At 36.2% G+C, this 22,091-nt stretch overlaps 1 protein-coding gene and 2 long non-coding RNA genes across 6 annotated transcripts; all 3 read left to right on the forward strand.

Annotated features, from left to right (window-relative positions):
- Positions 1-3,947: 3,947 nt before the first annotated feature.
- On the forward strand, positions 3,948-9,008 carry LOC135625559 (uncharacterized). The gene is made up of 2 exons (XR_010492106.1): positions 3,948-7,261; positions 7,335-9,008. It is a non-coding gene; the product is annotated as an uncharacterized LOC135625559 (long non-coding RNA).
- A 3,763-nt stretch (positions 9,009-12,771) lies between these two features.
- On the forward strand, positions 12,772-14,982 carry LOC103969660 (uncharacterized). Its single transcript, XR_010492107.1, has 2 exons — positions 12,772-12,950; positions 13,279-14,982. It is a non-coding gene; the product is annotated as an uncharacterized LOC103969660 (long non-coding RNA).
- Positions 14,983-16,200: 1,218 nt separating this feature from the next.
- On the forward strand, positions 16,201-19,967 carry LOC103969659 (uncharacterized). Of its 4 annotated transcripts, none has more exons than XM_065130518.1 (3): positions 16,201-16,340; positions 17,156-17,234; positions 18,287-19,967. In XM_065130518.1, the coding sequence occupies exon 3, from the start codon at positions 18,684-18,686 to the stop codon at positions 19,842-19,844; it is 1,161 nt and encodes a 386-aa protein (XP_064986590.1). In that variant the 5' UTR covers positions 16,201-16,340; positions 17,156-17,234; positions 18,287-18,683; the 3' UTR covers positions 19,845-19,967. The 4 variants fall into 4 exon arrangements, with proteins under 4 accessions (XP_064986590.1, XP_064986589.1, XP_009381540.2 ...); XM_065130517.1 differs by having other exon boundaries at positions 16,203-16,352; XM_009383265.3 differs by lacking the exon at positions 17,156-17,234 and having other exon boundaries at positions 16,203-16,340.
- The last annotated feature ends 2,124 nt before the right edge of the window (positions 19,968-22,091 follow it).

The raw sequence follows: 22,091 nt of genomic DNA on the forward strand, positions 1-22,091 counted from the left end.
AAAATACTAAATGATCGAAAGGTGCCAAATAAAACTATAACTTGACTTATTATCAAACTCAAAAATAAACCTAAAATCTCAATGTATTTGATTAAGTATAACCTAACACCTTTTATCTCCGCGTATTCCTCTCTTGTAGTACTGTAAGCCATTATCTCGGCAACTTGAGGCTCGTTCGTACCTTAAAACACGTTGCACTGCTTATGTTTAAGTTATCAAATCTTCTATTTGATGGTTTGGTTGGTTATTTAAAGGAGAATTTACTAGTAACAATACTAAGAGATTTTAAAAGTGCTAGGTAGGTCAAGCACTCATCTGATTCAACTGAGTCAGGAGCCCATTTCATTGGTAAACCATAAATTCAAACCTAAGAAAATGATTATATATCTAGTGTAACAAAACATATGAATATGTCAAACCATAAATGAATTTGCATTGTAATTACCTCATATAGTCCATTGTGAATGAATCTGCATTAGAAAATAAAAATGAATTGGCAACAATAAACATGTGGTCTACAAAATGGTTCAGTTCTATTTTGATGAAGTGTTTGGTTCATCAAATCTGTTAGTTTCTTTATCTTATCTACCTTACTTCTTTTTCAAACACACCAATAAATTTCAATAATCAACAAAACCCCAAATGATCGAAATATTCTAAACAACTATAACATAACTTATTTCCAAACTCCAAAATAGACCCAATATCTAAATGCATTTAGTTAAGTATAACTAGTCCTTATCTAGATCCAATTTGAATCATAACTATATCAAATTGATAATTAATTATAGTTCTTGGATTTGAAAAATTGAAAATATGGGTCCAATGATTCCGATTCTGATTTGAATCATCAATTTGATCATTTTTATATAAAAAAAATTGTTGGGCTCTAATGATAAGGCCCAACAGTCCTTGCTTGGCCCAACAATCGAGGGAGAAGAAAACGATTCGTTTGTGACTATATTTATGGATATTTTAGTTATTTTATAATTTAAATTTTAAAAAAATTATCCTTTCAACAACCAAGTAATCGATAGTTTTGGAGATATTTAAAAATAAAAATAAAAAACCTTATAAATACTCTTGAAATCTCTAATTCTGTCTCACATCATTGATTAAGCGCTCATTAAAGTTTGAATGCTCTAATGCTTTTTTCTTAACATGATGGTAAGTGGAAGCTACAACTTCACCGTCAAGGAGGTGTTTGAAAATTCGATATTTATAATTTAATAAAGCCAACACATTAATGTGGATATCGAGCTGAAGGAAACATATATGATGACTAAACTCAAGTTAGACATATTCAGACTATACTTAAAAAATGTCTAAAACATCTATGACTCCTTCCATATCACATGGAATTATTAGAGTTAAAAATTTTAAATTTAAAGAAGAAAAAAGATAAGAACATTATGGAAAAAACATCCAATAGCTATACTAATTCATTTTTTAGTACCATACTAATTCATTTTTTTTATTTTTTTATTAAAAATACGAAACATTAGCTATATTAAGTTTTTTTAAATATTTATCTTTTAATTTCGATGAAAAAATTAGATTTATTGATTATTGTCAAGGCTTTAAATCCTACCACACTTGCTCACACATTATATAATTTTTATAAAAAAAAATATTATGTTTCCATTTATTTTGATATTTAGAGTGATCACTAACAAATATACACATATATAGGAATCACTTATCATTGGATTGATAGCAATTGGACCATATATAAAAAATTATTGCTTTTAGAGTTTTTGTTGAATGGCATATAATCAATAATATTTATGAAATGATAAATTTTATAATATATTATTTGATTCTTAAAATTTTCCATTGATTTTAATAATACAATGATAAATACCGCTTTTATTTTGAAATTACAAGAAGCTAGTCAGCTTGTTTTCCATGGTTTTTTTTTTCATGTTAGATGTGCTTGTCATATTTTGAATTTGTGTGCACAACAAGGACTTAGATCTTTTTGAACTTTTATATCTCCTATTAAGCAACCTATTTCATTCTTGTGAAGTCATCCATAAGTAATGAAAAAATAAGTTAAATTTTATAAATTAAATGATAAAAAGATCAAAATATTTTTTAGAGATGTTTCTACCTAATGGAATTCAATATATAAATTATTTTAAAAATCTTTTGAATATAAAAAATATTATATATTTTTTATTTCAAATAATATTATGAAAGTTTACTTATATTCACAACAATGGAATGTATGTGAAAGAATTTTTAAATTTTAAAATTTTTAATAATTTAATATATATTTTACTAGTGTTTATTATCTTACTATGCATATTTTTGTTGTTGTTTGTATTAATATGCTTAGTTAATTATAAGAATATAAATATGATAATAATTTTAATATGATAATAATTATTATAAAATTAAAAAAGAGAAAATATTTTTTAATTCTATCGATTTTTTTAATTACATATGTTTTTAACCCTCGTAGTAGATTAAGTGACTATAGTAATTATTCAATTATTTAACCACTTATTATGAAAGTTTAGGAGTCAATGATATTGGTCATAAAATTAAAGATTGTTAAATCTCGAATTTTATGGTAAAATCGATTGATGAAGTTGTGATTTAATATGCGTTTAAATAACGTAAGATTAATCTCGATCAAGGAAAAGTAATTCGAATAAAGAAGAAATAATCATACGTTGGGCTGAAGTAGAACATATCAAAAGATTGGACGTCAGGTTGGAGGACTAGTTGATATGTCGGAAGGATTTCGTGCCATGAGTTCGAGCATCGGGTCAAAAAATCGAAAATTGCGTGAGTCTATCATGTCGATTGGGTAATATATTGAAAGAGAGGATGATGCATCAAAATACCAGATGAAGCATCGAATGAATCAATAATATGCTAGATAAGATAGGATTCATTCTTATAATTGTGTGTTTAAATCAAGTTAATTTAGATCTAATTGACTCAATTTTGGGATAAAACAATGTAACTCAATTAGGGGCTCATTGGGCCTAAGTTGGGGTTGTTTTGGGCCAAGTGGAAGGCCCATTCAGTGACCTTGAACTGGCCCAAGCGATGGCACCGCTTGAGGCTTAGCTTCCTAAGGTGTCTGGGTGGTGATATCACCCAAACAAAATCTCCGAGACTATGTGAAGCGGTGGTACTGACTAGTGTTAATGTGAGACTAGGCGATAGTACCATATAGTGTCAGACTGACAGACGATAGTACCACATAGTGTCAGACTGATAGGTGGTGGTACCGCTAATTGTCAGTCCGGTAGGTGGTGGTACCGTCCAGTATTGACGATGGTACCGCTAGTACCTTGAAAACCCGGGATGAGACTGTTTTGACTCTAAATTTGAATCCATTTGAGGTATGTAAATATCCTACTCATCCCTGCTCGGTTAACATAAGAATTGAGAATAAATTTGTAAGAAAACGCTATTGTAATTTAGTGAGAATTTTTCTCATTTTATCAATTTTTGTTTAAGGGAGGGGTGAGTGACTTATAAAGGTTATCTTTTAAACCTGAGAAAAATATTGTAATAGGGTATTTAATCTTCGCCTATTGAAAAAAGATTGATAGTGAAAGTTGGTGGCCTCGATGGAGGAAGAATCAGGATTGATGTAAGTCACGATGACCGAATCACTATAAACACGATGTGCACTTTATATTCTACTTTAAATTATTATTGTCTATTGATTCAACCGTTACTGTTTTTGCTTGTACTCTACATTTAAACATCTTTTCGATATGAGATTTATCGAATAAAAATTTTGAATCGATATAATTTTTATAAAAGTACTTATTCACCCCCCTTTCTTAGTACCAATTTCGATCATAATAGAAATATTAAAAAATTAATTATTAACTTATATTACTATTATAGTGCTAACTATAGTAGACAACCTTCCAAACTTCTCTATCAATAGATCAAGTTATTAGAGAAAATAAAAATTGTAAGAGAGAAAAACTATTATTACAAAAATAAAAAAAATCAAAGGGATCATCAAGGTCAATCTAACAATTTTTTTTTAGTGTTGCGACAATACTAGTAGAAAGTTCTTAACTACGGCCGAAACCATTGATGTCACCGGCCGCCCGATAAGTGGGCCGGGCGAGCGAGTTCAACCGGGTGCAGCCCAGGCACCCGAATGATTCAGGTTTCGTCGAGCCCGAGTCAAGTAAATTTGGTTCTCTGGTTCGATTCAACCAGATGAGAACGACATCCTCAAATTCGGACCCGTGCCCTAAATGCAGCGGTGAAACTGTCTCCTTCTCTACAGCGACCGCGACTGCGACTGCGGCGTTTTCCTTGGCGAAAGGCGGCAGCAGCGGCGGCATCTTCCTCCGTCGAGCTCTTATCGCTGCGGCGTTTTCCTCCGAGAACGGTGGATGCTGCGGCTTCCTCTCCGTCAGCGAACGGTACAGCGCCCGGTATCTCTCTCTTACTCCTCCTCCTCTTCCTCCTCCATCGCCGTTGCAGAATCCCTTCTCCTCCCTCCTCCTGCCTCTTCCCCCATTCGTCGCAGCTCTCCCGCTTCCCCGACACCATCCTCCTCCTCCCTTCTCCTTCCTCCTCCCTCTTTCACCCGTTCATCGCAGCCCCCCGCCCCTCTTCCCCTCCCCCTCGCCCTCCTCCACTTCATCACAGGCCCCGCCCCCCGTTTTCCTTCTCCGATCCCAACAGTCCCCTCTCCGTTTTCCTACTCCGCACCCGACAGCCCCCTCTCCATTATCTTGCTCCGGCCTCGACAGCCACCATCTCCCTCCTCTACACCCCTCTTCGCTCTCTCTACACATCTTCCCCTCCCCTTTCCTTCTCCCTGATAGTTACCCGCTACCCTCCCAACGAGCAGTCAGCAGCTTATCATGAGCATTTACTTAAAAGAAATAGAAAGTCACAGTATGCATGTTAAGTACTGTTGTTAAGATAGACAGCAGGAGAAGTGCTGCTTTTATAAAGAGCAAAGGGAATTGGGGAGTCTTAGAGAAAAAGAAAAAAACATGGAAAAGATAGAACAAGAGATAGCAGAGACAATAATTGGGTCACTGTCCAAAGAAAATCATAATTATTTCAGTAGAATCATGCACAAGTCTGACTATTCCTCATGTGAAGCATTTTAATTAAAAATATACCTAACATAATACTAATCTGACTAGGTTTCCCAATAGAAGCTCTCTCAACAGCAACTGCTTATTTTGATGAAGCGTTTGGTTCATCAGACCTCTTAGTTTTCTTATTATCTTTACTGCATTGCAGTTTCTTTTTCAAGCACATCAGAAAATTTCAACACAAAACCCCAAATGACACAAGGGACTTGACTCAATCTAAACTACTAGTTGAGTCAACAACTAGAATTTGACTTGATTTCCAAACCCGAAAATAGACCCAAAATCTCAATGTATTTGGTCAGGTATAACCTTACACCTTTATGTCAGCATAGTGTGTTCTCTGCTGTAGTGCTGAAAGCAACTATCTCTGCTAATCGAGACTTGTTAGTACCTCAAAACACACAGGCCTGCTTATATTTGAATTGTCAAATCTTGTATTTGCTGGTTTAGTTGGTGATTTGAAGGGGCCTTTTCCAGTAACAACAGAAAGAGATTTGAATGCTCTTACTTTAACTACAGATAATTGATAAGACCCTAAAGGTCTTATCGTCGCTCTGATACCAAATGATAAGACCCTAAAATCTTATCATGGAAGAAATGGGAGAAATGAGGATGATAATGATCGCTTCGAGGGGATCGGCCTCCTTGATCGCTTCGAGGGGATCGGCCCTCCTTGAACACTTTGAGGGGATCGGCCCTCCTTGATCACTTCGAGGGGATCGACCTCCTAGGGTTTGGGCGCTAGCCGGAGAGCAGCAGCGGCGGGTGGGTTGGCCGGAAGCAGGGGACGCAGGGGTGGCTGCGGCTTCTTCTTCCTCTCGTGTTTCTTCTTTTCTTCTTTTTTTTTTTTTTTTTTTTTTGATCGAGATGGGGCAGCGAGGAGGTCGAGCGGTGGTCGAAGGTCGCTGGCCGGGGAGAAGCAGCGACAACGGTGAAGAAAGAGTTGCCTTGTAGTGGTGGTGGGGAAGAAGGGAAGCAAGACTGCGGCGGGCTGCGCCAAGGATCGTGGCTCTGATACCAAATGATAAGACCCTAAAGGTCTTATCGTCGCTCTGATACCAAATGATAAGACCCTAAAATCTTATCGTGGAAGAAAGGGGAGAAATGAGGATGATAATGATCGCTTCGAGGGGATCGGCCTCCTTGATCGCTTCGAGGGGATTGGCCCTCCTTGATCTCTTCGAGGGGATCGACCCTCCTTGATCACTTCGAGGGGATCGACCTCCTAGGGTTTGTCCAAAGACAGAATAATATTTTTCATAGATTACTGAAAAGAAGCAGTTACATCCCTATTTATAGAGTTCCACCCAGAGTCCATCAGGACTTGAACACTAATAATAAATAAATATTAGATAAACCTCTACTTGACTCTAACTGAACCAAACCGACTCAATAAACAAATGGACTAAACAGACTCAATAAACATTATTCAAAAGCTCAGAAAAAGGGTCCTAACAATAATTTCTTACACAGAGTTCAATGATGCAGAAGATCCATATGGCTGATCATGAATAGTTTGGACATCATGGCTTTTGTTATTATCGTGGTTGCTTGCCCTTGCCTCTTTTATTGGCAAATTATCACTGATCTAGGTTTTTTTTCTTCATTAATTATATGTAGCTGACGCCGCATATAATTTTTTTTACTGTAGTTGAAGTTATTTACATGAGCAATCTTTCTCATAAATTAAGTTCTTTTATCAGCATAGAACCAAATGAACTAGTAGCATTACTTGATTGAGGCAGTTTTCTTATCTCTGTATTCATTTTTCAGAAAATTTATTGCCTTTCTCTGGTCTTCCAGCTATGTTGTTTTTTTTTGTCAAGTTGCTCATCATCATCAACAATGCCTTTTTTAGCATGTTGAACCTCACAATTTACTGTTGTTAATTAATTCAACAGTGTCTTTTCTACTTACCAGTCTTGCAAGACTTATAACTAGATCATCTCTCTACATTCTTGATGAAAAGGATAAATTATTCTGGAATTGCTCATTTGAAATGTTCCAGGTTTTAGTTATAGGACATTACTGAATCTGATTGTAGAGAAAACATTATGCATCTTCCTGTTATTCTGAATTCTGTAGTACCATTTGGAAGTCATTGATGTTCAACCGAGAAGTATAAACATGAGTATCGTCTGTATACGATCAACATGGTAAATGCCTTTGCCACTCTTATGCAGCATATTTGATGAAGATACATTTGATATGGTTTTTAAATTGCTACAGGGATATGGGATGCTTGGTAGTGTCTAAACCCACCAACTACAATGGAAAAATAAGTGGAATATTGTGTCTGTGCGCTGGTGTTGTCTGATGCCATTATTTCAGTGGTGGAGAATTGCTCGGATATGAGCATGATAATAAGTAACTAATCATAGGTACTCTTTATCAACTCTCAAACACCATTTAGAGACTTATCTCTGAAAGAAATGGCTGATTGGAACTAAATGCATGTGGATTAACATGATTGGTAAAGGAATGTTGTCTGAGACAGATGATTAGTCGAAAGTTTTCAACATCCTTGATTTGAGGTAGAAGAGGAATTTGGACTTGGAGAGGGCATAAACAAGACTACTTTTCTTGTATTTTTCTGCAAACAGTGCGGGATACTGCCTCAAAAGACTAATGTTTTCGGTCCAGCAGAGGCTCTTTTGCCTTCTCTCTTGTAACAAGTCCAACATCCATCTTTCCTCCTATCAACTCTGCAGTCTGTTTAGCTTTTCCACTGCCAAAGAGCACAGTTCAAATCATAGATCCAACTTTACATTGGTCGACCCCCTTGAGTCATGTGAACTTTCCTCAAAAGAGGCTGCAAAAACGGCTGATGATCGCATCTGTGAAAAAAAACTTTCAAGTTCAAGTCCTTCTATTGAGTTCTTTAAGCAGAGTGGTTGGAGTGATGCACAAGTCATGAAGCTTATGCAGAGGGAACCCGGGTTTCTACGTGCTAATGTAGAGACTATCCTGAAGCCTAGGATGAGATCTTTGCAGGACATGGGATTTTCTGACACTGAAATAGTTCAGCTGGTTTCATCATGTCCAAGGGTGCTCCTTCTACGTGACATCCAACTGAGGATCAACTTCTGGAGGTCACTTCTTGGTTCTAATGAGTGGTTAATTAAAGCCTTCAGGAGGAGCATGTTTCTCCTTACTTCTAGCTTGGCTCGAAAGATTGAGCCCAATATATCTCTCTTGAGGGAATGTGGCATTAGTGAACAACGCATTGCGCAGATGGTGGTGAAACTACCAAGATTTTTATGTCGAACAGAAAAATGTATCAAGGAATTTATCGAACACGTTGAGGAGTTGGGTGTGTCACGTGACTGTAAAATCTTCCCTCGTGCACTATTATCAGTCATGACCCTGAGCAGGTCCAGGTTCGATGCTACCTTTGCAACCCTGATGAGCTTTGGGTGGTCCCAACCAGACAGCATTGCTGCATTCAGGAGGCATCCAGTCATTTGGAATCTCTCAAAGAAGAACTTATGTGATAAGATGACATTCCTGATGAACGAAGCTGGTTGTGAGCTGACATATATCATTTATCATCCTGTGCTTCTTACATATAGCTTGGAGAAGAGGTTGAGACCTCGATATGAAGTTATGAATTTTCTTGATCAGAATAAATTGCTGGATAAAGGATATAACCTGCAATATGTCGTGAAGCTATCTGAAGAGAAGTTCATAAACAAATTCCTTTTCCTGCTACGCAAGGAGAATTTTATTGCTCAATATGATTCCTATGTCGTTGCTGTGCAGGGAAAGCACGACGTTGTTGTGGAAAACTAGGATTGCAAGTGCTTCCTTAAGACAAAGTGTCAACCTATTGCATGCTGACTGCAAGTTAATCACTTTTTATTTGTGACCATTTAAATTCTGCAGGAGTTTCTTTGAGTATAACTTCCACGTTGATTTGGTGATTGTTCTTCTATTTATTTTTTCTACAACAACAGGTACTGTTTCTTTTATGCTGATGTCTCAGAAATTGGTGTGGGGTAAAGTCAATTACTTCAGAAAGGTAACCAAATAAAAGATTGCTGGATATTAGTTTCTAGTTCAAGAACCAAGTGCTAAATTCATGGTGTAGAGGTTGAGAACTACTATTTCTCTGCCGAACTCAAAAATTTGATGGTGAGAATTTGTAGATTAAGAAAGGCTACAGTGTCAATAAAAAATTATTGTGTTATCGATACATTGGTTACACTTTATCTCATTGGGAGTCAAGAAAATAAATTTATTATTTGTGAAGTAAAACGAGTAAAACGAAAAGCTAAGAATTATGATGACAATATTTTAAACGGTAAAAAAAAAAGAAAAAAGAGGGGGTTTAAACCCCAGGTGATTCAAACACACAACCTTGCACCATGGATCATTTGCCATCATTAGTGTATTTGAAATAAATATCTTAAGCATAATAGAAATGATCGTCATCATTTGCCAAAGACAAGATAAAATATAGTTTCAAACTTTTAACACTTCCTTTAAATCTTAGTGATCAAGAAATAATAGAAGAATTTTGTATTGGATGATTTGTCAATAAATTTTATTTTTCGTCGGCTACGATACTTCTTTAATGTTTTTTCGACATAATACTTAATTCTTACCTTCATTATTGTGAGTCTTGTAGTAAGAACTATTTCTTTTTAATCAAGTGGTTATTAAGTTTATTATCGTGATTCTTTTAGTAAGAACTTAGCGGATATGCAAGATTAAGCTGTGTATACTTGGGGTTCATACAAATTTCTCTAGTATTTCATATAATATTTCTAAACAAAGAATTGAATGCTTTTCGGTAATAAGTTCTTGTTAAAGCATTGGGTACGTGAAACATAAAGTCAAATCTTAGAATAAGGTTATATCTAAAGTAACATAACTTATGATGCTAGATTTATTTTATAAAATGAGACTTTTGATAGAACCATCGTGGATTCTTAGCTTAGGGTTGATCTCTGTGGAGATCGATCTTCTTGGAACTCTATAGGGGTTCTTCCTCCAAGTTGCTGCTAAAAATATTCATCTATTTCTTATTAAAAGAGGATGAATAAATGAATATTTATAAGGCTTCTAAATCTCAACTCATAATAGGACTCTTACTCAAGACTCCTACTTCTAACCAACTCCAACTCCTAATGCTTCTCTAAGAAGCAACCTCCAAACTAATCCTATCCTTAGCTGGCCTCTTCATGATCTTTAATGGGTGTTGGTTAGGTAGGTTTTACATGAATGACTAGCTAGAGTCCTAACAACTTTTTAATCCACAAATTGATTAGATATTTTTTAGCATAAAAATTTGATGTCACATAATTATTTTAATTTGCTTTCATAGGCTTCTCTATCATCAAATGTCTACCGAGATATGTATTGGCTTTCATAGTATAATATTTATATTTATTATTTTAGGGGAGTCAAAAAATCTCTTCTTTCCTACCTATTGCTAGGAACGTAATTGTTCTCGTCTAAGTTGTACAGTAACATTGTGATACTTATTCGCAAAGGATCAATCGTAACCTCATTAAATCCACTAAAAAATTATATAAAAAAATTAATATTTTCTTATTTTATGTACCGCTTTATAATTTTCATTTCAAGCATCATCAAAACACCAAATGATGCAAAGGACCCGAATAAAACTATTATGTAACTTATTTCCAAACTCAAAATCTGAATGCATTTGGTTAGGTATAACCTTACACCTTTATCTCGCTATGTTCTCTTCTCTACTGTAGTGTTAAAAGTCATTATCTTGGCAACTTGAGGCTTGTTCTTACCTTAAAACAAGTTGCCCAGCTTATGTTTCAATGATCACATATTGTATTTGAGAGTTTAGTTGGTGATGTGAAGGAGAATTATGTAAGACAACGTATGTAGTCAAATTAAAATAATTAAAATCTCTTTCTATTACTAGTAAATTTTCTTGACTTTTGTTATTATTATGATTGTGCACTTGCAGGTTACATTGACAAATTCTCCATCTATATTACGCTAGTGATGCTTCTCAATAAAAATAGAAATATATTTTTTCATGAGTGATGTTTAGCTGAAGCTACATATAATTTTTTTTACTGAAACAAGTGGTCACTTATGCTTTCTTTCACCTAAGCACACTGTGATGAGACCTGAGAGTCTGATGAGTGAGTTGGTTGAGCGAGTTAGCCATTCATCTGATTCAATTGTAGTTGGATTGAGCTTAAATCAAACTAATTTGATTTCACTTGGATTCAAGTGCTGAGCGGGTCAAGCGCCTAATTGATTTGTAAATAATAAATTGAAATCTAAGAAAATGGTTATAATATAACATAACATGTTAATATGCAAAAGTCAAACAATCTGGATTGTAATTAGCTCACGTAGTCCATTATGAATGATTCTGCATTGAAACTAAAAATGGGTTGGCGACAAGCAAACTTTGACCGACAAAATGGATCAGCTTTATTTTGATTAAGTGTGTGGTTTATCAAATATCTTAGCTTCCTTATATTGTCTATCTTTCTAGGATTTTCTTTTTCAAACACATAGCAAAACCCCAAATGATCTAAATGTGCTGAACAACTAGTGTAACTCATTTCAATGCATTTAGTTAGGTATAAGTAGTCCTTATCTAGGACAAGTTTGAATCACAATTGAATCGAACCAAAATGGACGATTCGTTGATTGGAAATCTAATAGGAATCGACTAGGGGTGATTTAATTCTAGTTCCTTGAAAAATTAAAATAAAAGATCTCAGAATCAATGATTCTGCTTCCTATTTAAATCATCAATTTGATGGTGTTTTATATAGAAAAAAACATATATCAAACAGGTTACAATGGATAATTGGGCTTCAACAATTGGGCCCAATAGTTGTCTTAATACTAACAATTTTAGTGTCGATGGTACCTATGGAGTGAGTCTTCAAAAGATGGGTTCTACATGAAATTAGATTGAGTATGACCCTCGAATCAATTGATGTTTAAGTATACACAAAGATGATAAAACTAGACCAATACATCTTCTACGAGGATAATTATCTTATATTAAAAATATGAATTGAAAGGATGATTGAAATATCCAATATTAGAAGAAGGGATTAAATATTTATAATTTTACATAATTTTATATTAATTTTTAGTATATCATTACACATTTACTACAATCATTTTTCAAAATTTAAAAAAAATTATGATTTTTTATTATAATATTTAAATAAAAAATAAATTAAAAATATCAGTTCAGAATCAAAATTGATCAAACTTGAACAGACCCTTAGGGGTTCGATTTTTTTTTCTAAATTTTGCCAAATGATAATTCCGGAATTGAAATCAATTTACTTAGGTTAGATTTAACCTTACATGGATAAAAGCCACTCTCTCGACAATTTGAGACTTGTTCTTTAACTCAAAACAAAATGTCCTACCAATATTTAGATTATCAAATCTTATATTTGCTGGTTTAGTTAGTGACTCGAAGGAGAATGTATTACTAACAATAGAAAGAGAATTGAATGCTTTAAATTTGACTAAATATGTTTTCTTACAGAGAGCATAAATAGTTCGGATATTATGGCTTTTGTTTTTATTGTTATTGTTTGCACTTGTTTGTTTTTATTAGCAAATTCTCACTGATTTAGATTCTCAATAAAAAAGTAATTTTTCTTCGTCAATGAGAACGGCATTCTGAAAGTCGCACCCGTGCCCTAAATGCAGCGGTGAAACTGTCTCCTTCTCCACAGCGACTGCGACTGCGGCGTTTTCCTTCTCGAAAGGCGGCAGCAGCGGCGGGATCTTCCTCCGTCGAGCTCTTATCGCTGCGGGGTTTTCCTCGGAGAACGGTGGAGGCTGCGGCTTCCTCTCCGTCATCGAACGGTACAGCGCCCAGTATCTCTCTCTTACTCCTACTCCTTCGCCGTCGCACAATCCCTTCTCCTCCCTCCTCCTCCCTCTTCCCCCTTTCGTCGCAGCTCTCCCGCTTCCCTGACACCATCCTCCTCCTCCTCCCTTCTCCTCCCTCCTCTCTCTTTCACCCGTTCATCGCAGCCCCTCGCCCCTCTTCCCCGATCCCTCCCCCTCCTCCACTTCATCACAGTCCCCGCCCCCTGTTTTCCTACTCCGATCAACATGGTAAATGCCTTTGCCACTCTTATGCAGCATATTTGATGAAGATACATTTGATATGGTTTTTAAATTGCTACAGGGATATGGGATGCTTGGTAGTGTCTAAACCCACCAACTACATTGGAAAAATAAGTGGAATATTGTGTCTGTGCGCTGGTGTTGTCTGATGCCATTATTTCAGTGGTGGAAAATTGCTCGGATGTGAGCATGATAATAAGTAACTAATCATAGGTACTCTTTATCAACTCTCAAACACCATTTAGAGACTTATCTCTGAAAGAAATGGCTGATTGGAATTAAATGCATGTGGATTAACATGATTGGTAAAGGAATGTTGTCTGAGACAGATGATTAGTCGAAAGTTTTCAACATCCTTGATTTGAGGTAGAAGAGGAATTTGGACTTGGAGAGGGCATAAACAAGACTACTTTTCTTGTATTTTTCTGCAAACAGTGCGGGATACTGCCTCAAAAGACTAATGTTTTCGGTCCAGCGGAGGCTCTTTTGCCTTCTCTCTTGTAACAAGTCCAACATCCATCTTTCCTCCTATCAACTCTGCAGTCTGTTTAGCTTTTCCACTGCCAAAGAGCACAGTTCAAATCATAGATCCAACTTTACATTGGTCGACTCCCTTGAGTCATGTGAACTTTCCTCAAAAGAGGCTGCAAAAACAGCTGATGATCGCATCTGTGAAAAAAAACTTTCAAGTTCAAGTCCTTCCATTGAGTTCTTTAAGCAGAGTGGTTGGAGTGATGCACAAGTCATGAAGCTTATGCAGAGGGAACCCGGGTTTCTACGTGCTAACGTAGAGACTATCCTGAAGCCCAGGATGAGATCTTTGCAGGACATGGGATTTTCTGACACTGAAATAGTTCAGCTGGTTTCATCATGTCCAAGGGTGCTCCTTCTACGTGACATCCAACTGAGGATCGACTTCTGGAGGTCACTTCTTGGTTCTAATGAGTGGTTAATTAAAGCCTGCAGGAGGAGCATGTTTCTCCTTACTTCTAGCTTGGCTCGAAAGATTGAGCCCAATATATCTCTCTTGAGGGAATGTGGCATCAGTGAGCAATGCATCGTGCAGATGGTTGTGACACAACCTAGTTTATTTTGTCGGACAGAAAAATGTATCAAGGAATTTATCGAACATGTTGAGGAGTTGGGTGTGTCACGTGACCGTAAAAACTTCCATCGTGCACTATTAGCAGTCATGACCCGGAGCAGGTCCAGGTTTGATGCTACCTTTGCAACCCTGATGAGCTTTGGGTGGTCCCAACCAGACTGCATTGCTGCATTCAGGAGGCATCCATCCATTTGGAATCTCTCAAAGAAGAACTTATGTGATAAGATGACATTCCTGATGAAGGAAGCTGGTTGTGAGCTGACATATATCATTTATCGTCCTGTGCTTCTTACATATAGCTTGGAGAAGAGGTTGAGACCTCGATATGAAGTTATGAATTTTCTTGATCAGAATAAATTGCTGGATAAAGGACATAACCTGCAATCTCTCGTGAAGCTATCTGAAGAGAAGTTCAGAAACCAATTCCTTTTCCTGCTACGCAAGGAGAATTTTATTGCTCAATATGATTCCTATGTCGTTGCTGTGCAGGGAAAGCACGACGTTGTTGTGGAAAACTAGGATTGCAAGTGCTTCCTTAAGACAAAGTGCAACCTATTGCATGCTGACTGCAAGTTAATCACTTTATATTTGTGACCATTTAAATTCTGCAGGAGTTTCTTGGAGTATAACTTCCACGTTGATTTGGTGATTGTTCTTCTATTTATTTTTTCTACAACAAAAGGTACTGATTCTTTTATGCTGATGTCTTAGAAATTGGTGTGGGAAAGTCAATTACTTCAGAAAGGTAACCAAATAAAAGATTGCTGGAGATTAGTTTCTAATTGAAGAACTAAGTGCTAAATTCATGGTGTAGTGTTCATATGCTCTCTATAGAAGTTAAAAAGGTTGAGAACTACTATTTCTCTGCAGAACTCGAAGACAGTTGTATAATCTGGTTAATATATTGATATAAAAATTTGATGGTGAGAATTTGTAGATTAAGGAAGGCAACAGTGTCAACAAAAAATTATTGTGTTACCGATACATTGGTTATTTTATCTCATTAGGAGTCAAGTAAATAAATTTATTATTTGTGAAGTAAAATGAGTAAAACGAAAAGCTAAGAATTATGATGACAAAATATTTTAAACGGTAAAAAAAAGAAAAAAGAGGGGGTTTAAACCCCACGTGATTCAAACACACAACCTTGCACCATGGATCATTGTGTTCTATAGTGTATTTGAAATAAATATCTTAAGCATAATATCTTAAGTATTTGAAATAAATCAAACTAGAATCAAAATCGATCAAACTTGAACCGACCCTTAGGGGTTCGATTTTTTATTCTAAAATTTGCCAAATGATAATTCCGGAATTGAAATCAATTTACTTAGGCTAGATTTAACCTTACATGGATAAAAGCCACTCTCTCGATAATTTGAGACTTGCTCTTAACTCAAAACAAAATGTCCTACCAATATTTAGAATATCAAATCTTATATTTGCTGGTTTAGTTAGTGACTCGAAGGAGAATGTATTACTAACAATAGAAAGAGAATTGAATGCTTTAAATTTGACTAAATATGTTTTCTTACAGAGAGCATAAATAGTTCGGATATTATGGCTTTTGTTTTTATTGTTATTGTTTGCACTTGTTTGTTTTTATTAGCAAATTCTCACTGATTTAGATTCTCAATAAAAAAAAAGTAATTTTTCTTCGTCAATGATACGTTGACGAAAGTTCTTCACGATAGCGGAAGCAATTGACTACACCGGGCGGTCGAGTTCATCATGGTGCGGCCCAGGCGCCCGCCTGATTAAGGCTTAGTCGAGCCCGAGTCAAGAAAATTTGGAAATCTGGTTCGATTGAACCAGATGAGAACGGCATTCTGAAAGTCGCACCCGTGCCCTAAATGCAGCGGTGAAACTGTCTCCTTCTCCACAGCGACTGTGACTGCGGCGTTTCCCTTCTCGAACGGCGGCAGCAGCGGCGGGATCTTCCTCCGTCGAGCTCTTATCGCTGCGGGGTTTTCCTCGGAGAACGGTGGAGGCTGCGGCTTCCTCTCCGTCATCGAACGGTACAGCGCCCGGTATCTCTCTCTTACTCCTACTCCTTCGCCGTCGCACAATCCCTTCTCCTCCCTCCTCCTCCCTCTTCCCCCTTTCGTCGCAGCTCTCCCGCTTTCCTGACACCATCCTCCTCCCTCCTCTCTCTTTCACCCGTTCATCGCAGCCCCTCGCCCCTCTCCCCCGATCCCTCCCACTCCTCCACTTCATCACAGTCCCCGCCCCCTGTTTTCCTACTCCGATCCCAACGGTCCCCTCTCCGTTTTCCTACTCCGGACCCGACAGCGCCCTCTCCATTATCTTGCTCCGGCCCCGACAGCCCCCATCTCCCTCCTCTACACCCCTCTTCGCCCTCTCTATACATCTTCCCCTCCCCTTTCCTTCTCCCTGATAGTTACCCGCTACCCTCCCAACAAGCAGTCAGCAGCATATCATGAGCATTTACTTTAAAGAAATAGCAAGTCACAGTATGCAAGTTAAATACTGTTGTTAAGATAGACAGCAGGAGAAGTGCTGCTTTTATAAAGAGCAAAGGGAATTAGGGAGTCTTAGAGAAAAAGAAAAACACACGGAAAAGATAGAACAAGAGATAGCTGAGACAATAATTGGGTCACTGTCCAAAGAAAATCATAATTATTTGTCAATAGAATCATGCACAAGTCTGACTATTCCTCATGTGAAGCATTTTAATTAAAAATATACCTAAGATAATACTAATGTGACTAGGTTTCCCAAAATATGCTCTCTCAACAGCAACTGCTTATTTTGATGAATTGTTTGGTTCATCAAACCTCTTAGTTTTCTTATTATGTTTACTGCATTGCAGTTTCCTTTTCAAGCACATCAGAAAATTTCAACACAAAGCTCCAAATGACACAAAGGACTCGACTCAATCTAAACGACAAGTTGAGTAAACAACTAGAATTTGACTTGATTTCCAAACCCGAAAATCTCAATGTATTTGGTCAGGTATAACCTTACACCTTTATGTCAGCATAGTGTGTTCTCTGTGGTAGTGCTGAAAGCAACTATCTCTGCTACTTGAGGCTTGTTCGTACCTCAAAACACACAGGCCTGCTTATATTTGAATTGTCAAATCTTGTATTTGCTGGTTTAGTTGGTGATTTGAAGGGGCCTTTTCCAGTAACAACAGAAAGAGATTTGAATGCTCTTACTTTAAGTACAGATATTTTCTTACACAGAGTTCAATGATGCAGAAGATCCATATGGCTGATCATGAATAGTTTGGACATCATGGCTTTTGTTATTATTGTGGTTGCTTGCACTTGCCAGTTTTATTGGCAAATCCTCACTGATCTAGGTTTTTTTTCTTCATTAATGATATGTAGCTGATGCCACATATAATTTTTTTACTGTAGTTGAAGTTATTTACATGAGCAATCTTTCTCATAAATTAAGTTCTTTTATCAGCATAGAACCAAATAAACTAGTAGCATTACTTGATTGAGGCAGTTTTCTTATCTCTGTGTTCATTTTTCAGAAAATTTATTGCCTTTCTCTGGTCTTCCAGCTATGTTGTTTTTTTTTGTCACGTTGGTCATCTTCATCATCAATGCCTTTTTTAGCATGTTGAACCTCACAATTTACTGTTGTTAATTAATTCAACAGTATCTTTTCTACTTACCAGTTTTGCAAGACTTATAACTAGATCATCTCTCTACATTCTTGATGAAATGGATCAATTATTCTGGAAGTGCTCATTTGAAATGTTCCAGGTTTTAGTTATAGGACATTACTGAATCTGATGTTAGAGAAAACATTATGCATCTTCCTGTTATTCTGAATTCTTTAGTACCATTTGCAAGTCATTGATGTTCAACCTACAAGTATAAACACGAGTATCGTCTGTATACGATCAACATGGTAAGTGCCTTTGCCACTCTTATGCAGCATCTTCGATGAAGATACATTTGATATGGTTTTTAAATTGCTACAGGGATATGGGATGCTTGGTAGTGTCTAAACCCACCAACTACAATGGAAAAATAAGTGGAATATTGTCTGTGCGCTGGTGTTGTCTGATGCCATTATTTCAGTGGTGGAAAATTGCTCGGATGTGAGCATGATAATAAGTAACTAATCATAGGTACTCTTTATCAACTCTCAAACACCATTTTGAGACTTATCTCTGAAAGAAATGGCTGATTGGAACTAAATGCATGTGGATTAACATGATTGGTAAAGGAATGTTGTCTGAGACAGATGATTAGTTGAAAGTTTTCAACATCCTTGATTCGAGGTAGAAGAGGAATTTGGACTTGGAGAGGGCAGAAATAAGACTACTTTTCTTGTATTTTTCTGCAAACAGTACGGGATACTGCCTCAAAAGACTAATGTTTTCGGTCCAGCAGAGGCTCTTTTGCCTTCTCTCTTGTAACAAGTCCAACATCCATCTTTCCTCCTATCAACTCTGCAGTCTGTTTAGCTTTTCCACTGCCAAAGAGCACAGTTCAAATCATAGATCCAACTTTACATTGGTCGGCCCCCTTGAGTCATGTGAACTTTCCTCAAAAGAGGCTGTAAAAACGGCTGATGATAGCATCTGTGAAAAAAAACTTTCAAGTTCAAGTCCTTCCATTGAGTTCTTTAAGCAGAGTGGTTGGAGTGATGCACAAGTCATGAAGCTTATGCAGAGGGAACCCAGGTTTCTACGTGCTAACGTAGAGACTATCCTGAAGCCCAGGATGAGATCTTTGCTGGAGATGGGATTTTCTGACACTGAAATAATTCGGCTGGTTTCATCATGTTCTACACTGCTCCGTTTAAGTGATATCCAACCAAGGATCAACTTCTGGAGATCACTACTTGGTTCTAATGAGAGGTTTCTGAAAGCCTGCAAGAGGAACATGTTTGTTCTTACTTCTAGCTTGGCTCGGAATATAGAACCCAGTATATCTCTCTTGAGGGAACATGGCATCAGTGATGAGCGGATCGCGCATATGGTGGTGACAATGCCGGGCGGTTTTGGTAGAATAGACAAATTAAAGGAAGTTATCAAATATATTGATGAATTGGGTGTCCCACGAGACTCTGGAGTATACACTAAAGCACTTAATGTGGTCATTACCGTGAGCAGGTCCAGGTTTGATGCTATGTCGGTAACTCTGATGAGCTTTGGGTGGTCCCAGCCTGACATCATTGCTTTAATCGGGAAGTGCACCTCCATTTGGACACTCTCAAAGAAGAACATATGTGACAAGATGACATTCCTGATGAAGGAAGCTGGTTGTGAGCTGACATATATCATTGGCCATCCCGTGCTTCTTACATATAGCTTGGAGAAGAGGTTGAGACCTCGATATGATGTTATGAATTTTCTTGATCAGAATAAATTGCTGGATAGAGGGCATAACCTGGCATCTGTCGTGACGCTACCTGAAGAGAAGTTCAGAAACAAATTCCTTTTCCTGCTAGGCAAGGAGAAATTTATTGCTCAATATGAGTCCTATGTTGTTGCTGTGCAGGGAAAGAATGACGTTGTTGCGGAAAACTAGGATTGCAAGTGCTTCCTTAAGACGAAGTGTCAACCTATTGCATGCTGACTGCAAATTAATCACTTTATATTTGTGACTATTTAAATTCTGCAAGAGTTTCTTGGAGTATAACTTCCATGTTGATTTGGTGATTCTTCTTCTATTTATTTTTTCTGCAACAAGAGGTACTGATTCTTTTATCCTGACGTCTCAGAAATTGGTTTGGGGGAAAGTCGATTACTTCAGAAAGGTGTAACCGAAATATCAAAGCTTTTGTGTTCTGTTTCTACCATATTTAGCTAATTCTGTCAGCTGATCGATCAGTGTCAACTTGGCCTCGATCATGTTAATTGGTGTGGAGGCATATTAGTAAGTGTGCTGTCAGTTAGATGATTGTGATCTAATTTAGTGAGGAAACCTTTTGAATGGAGACATCTCAAAGAATTATGTTAGAGCCGCTTGGACGGAACATACTTCAAAGGAAACAACTGATGTGGATGTGGCTATAACATATTTGTTCTAGTCATATCCGGACTCGCACATTAAAAAATATAGAGCAATACGTCCATTTTAACAGTTTAATTTAACGCTTTGAACAACATATCTATATTAAATTTGATACACATCTGTATTGTTATATAATTAAATCAAGTGTTTGATTTTGCTTATGCGATCTAATAGACCCAACATGTCTCCTGCGTTTGGTTTCATTTAATTATTAAGACCCATGCATTTTGCCACACTCCGACATTTATGTCTATGTTTGAATTCATCGCAACCAAATTGAGCATATATCACAAATTCAGAAAGATTATTTAATTTGAGCTACGTTGGTTGTATCTTTATTTTTTTTTATAATAACAGTTTAATTGTATTAAGAGAACAATTAGCAGGTAGGTAATAAAATGTGCATATATCTACAGTTAGTTATGGAGCTTTTTTTATATATATAATGTTGTATTATTATTTTAGTGTCTTAAAAATAAAAAAATAGTATTATTATTTTCTTTAGTGATATGTTTAGTTGATAAAATTTTAATTTAATGAAAGATTCTAAGAGAAAAGATTCAAAAGAGTGGACAAAGAATATTGTTGGATGGTGGTAGAGCGACTAATTATTATAAGCTGACAATGATGTTGAAGAGTGTAAAATTCCTTTCAAAATTCTAAAAGAATATTAAAAAATATTTATTTCTTTTTTTAAAGAATATATAAATGTAGACTATTAATTCTTAATTTGTCAAAAGAATAGTATATGTAATTTTTGCTTCGTACAACTTGGTTTGTGTTATGAAACTTCATTTTTTTTATTCTAATGTTGTATTATCATTTTGGTGTCTTCAAAATAAGGAAAAGTGTCATTATTTTTTTTAGTAATATATATAGTTACTAAAATTTTAACTTAATTAAAGATTCTAAGAGGAAGGACCGAGAAAATTGGACAACGGAGATTGTCGTATGGTTGTGGAGCAACTATTGATTATAAGTTAGTAATGATGCTGAAGAATGTAAAATACTTTTTAAAAGTTATAAAAAGACAAAATATATCTATTCGGAATATTTTGGACAACAAAAACAAAACAAATGGAGCTCACATTTTTGGCATTAGTTTTTGACCCAAATTAGTTTAGAAAATTTGCTGCTTATGTCCTCATTTATTTTTCAAAAGTCCTCAGTTATGCATTAATAATTTGCTGATAAGTCCTTTCCAGAAGTCATTGATGGTCACTTTTTTTTTCTTCTATGCTGTTTATTATGATGATCAGGTATGATTTATTTGTTTCATGACATAATTATTTATTTTAAAATTTTTTAAAAAATAAAATAAAATGACTAAAACAAGATTTCACCCAGAGAGGATCTCGAGTTCACCAAAAAAGACCTTTTTCTTGAAGACCCTTTAATATAAAACTTCTAATCAGAAAGGTCTATGAAAACCACAAGCAACAACCTTTAGTAATTTAAAAAAATAATTATCTTATTAAATTATTTCTCGAGTACTTTGCACTTACGTGATCATGGGAAGGACCTCTTAAGTTGCAACATCATTAATTGCTTCTGTCTTTTCTCCTTCTTCATTAGGTCTTGATAAAAAACGTCTATCTTTCTGAAAGGTTGATAAAATCATCATCTAAGTAAGATACTTGAAAGTCGTTATGACAGACTACTACCGTTCGAATGCATCCATAAGTTATCTATCTTTTTCTATAAAAGTTTGCATTACTTGGGATACATAAAGTCGTAAACTTCCTTTACATTTCACTAACT

The sequence above is a fragment of the Musa acuminata genome, chromosome BXJ2-10 (assembly GCF_036884655.1).
Source record: "Musa acuminata AAA Group cultivar baxijiao chromosome BXJ2-10, Cavendish_Baxijiao_AAA, whole genome shotgun sequence".
Taxonomy (NCBI): domain Eukaryota; kingdom Viridiplantae; phylum Streptophyta; class Magnoliopsida; order Zingiberales; family Musaceae; genus Musa; species Musa acuminata.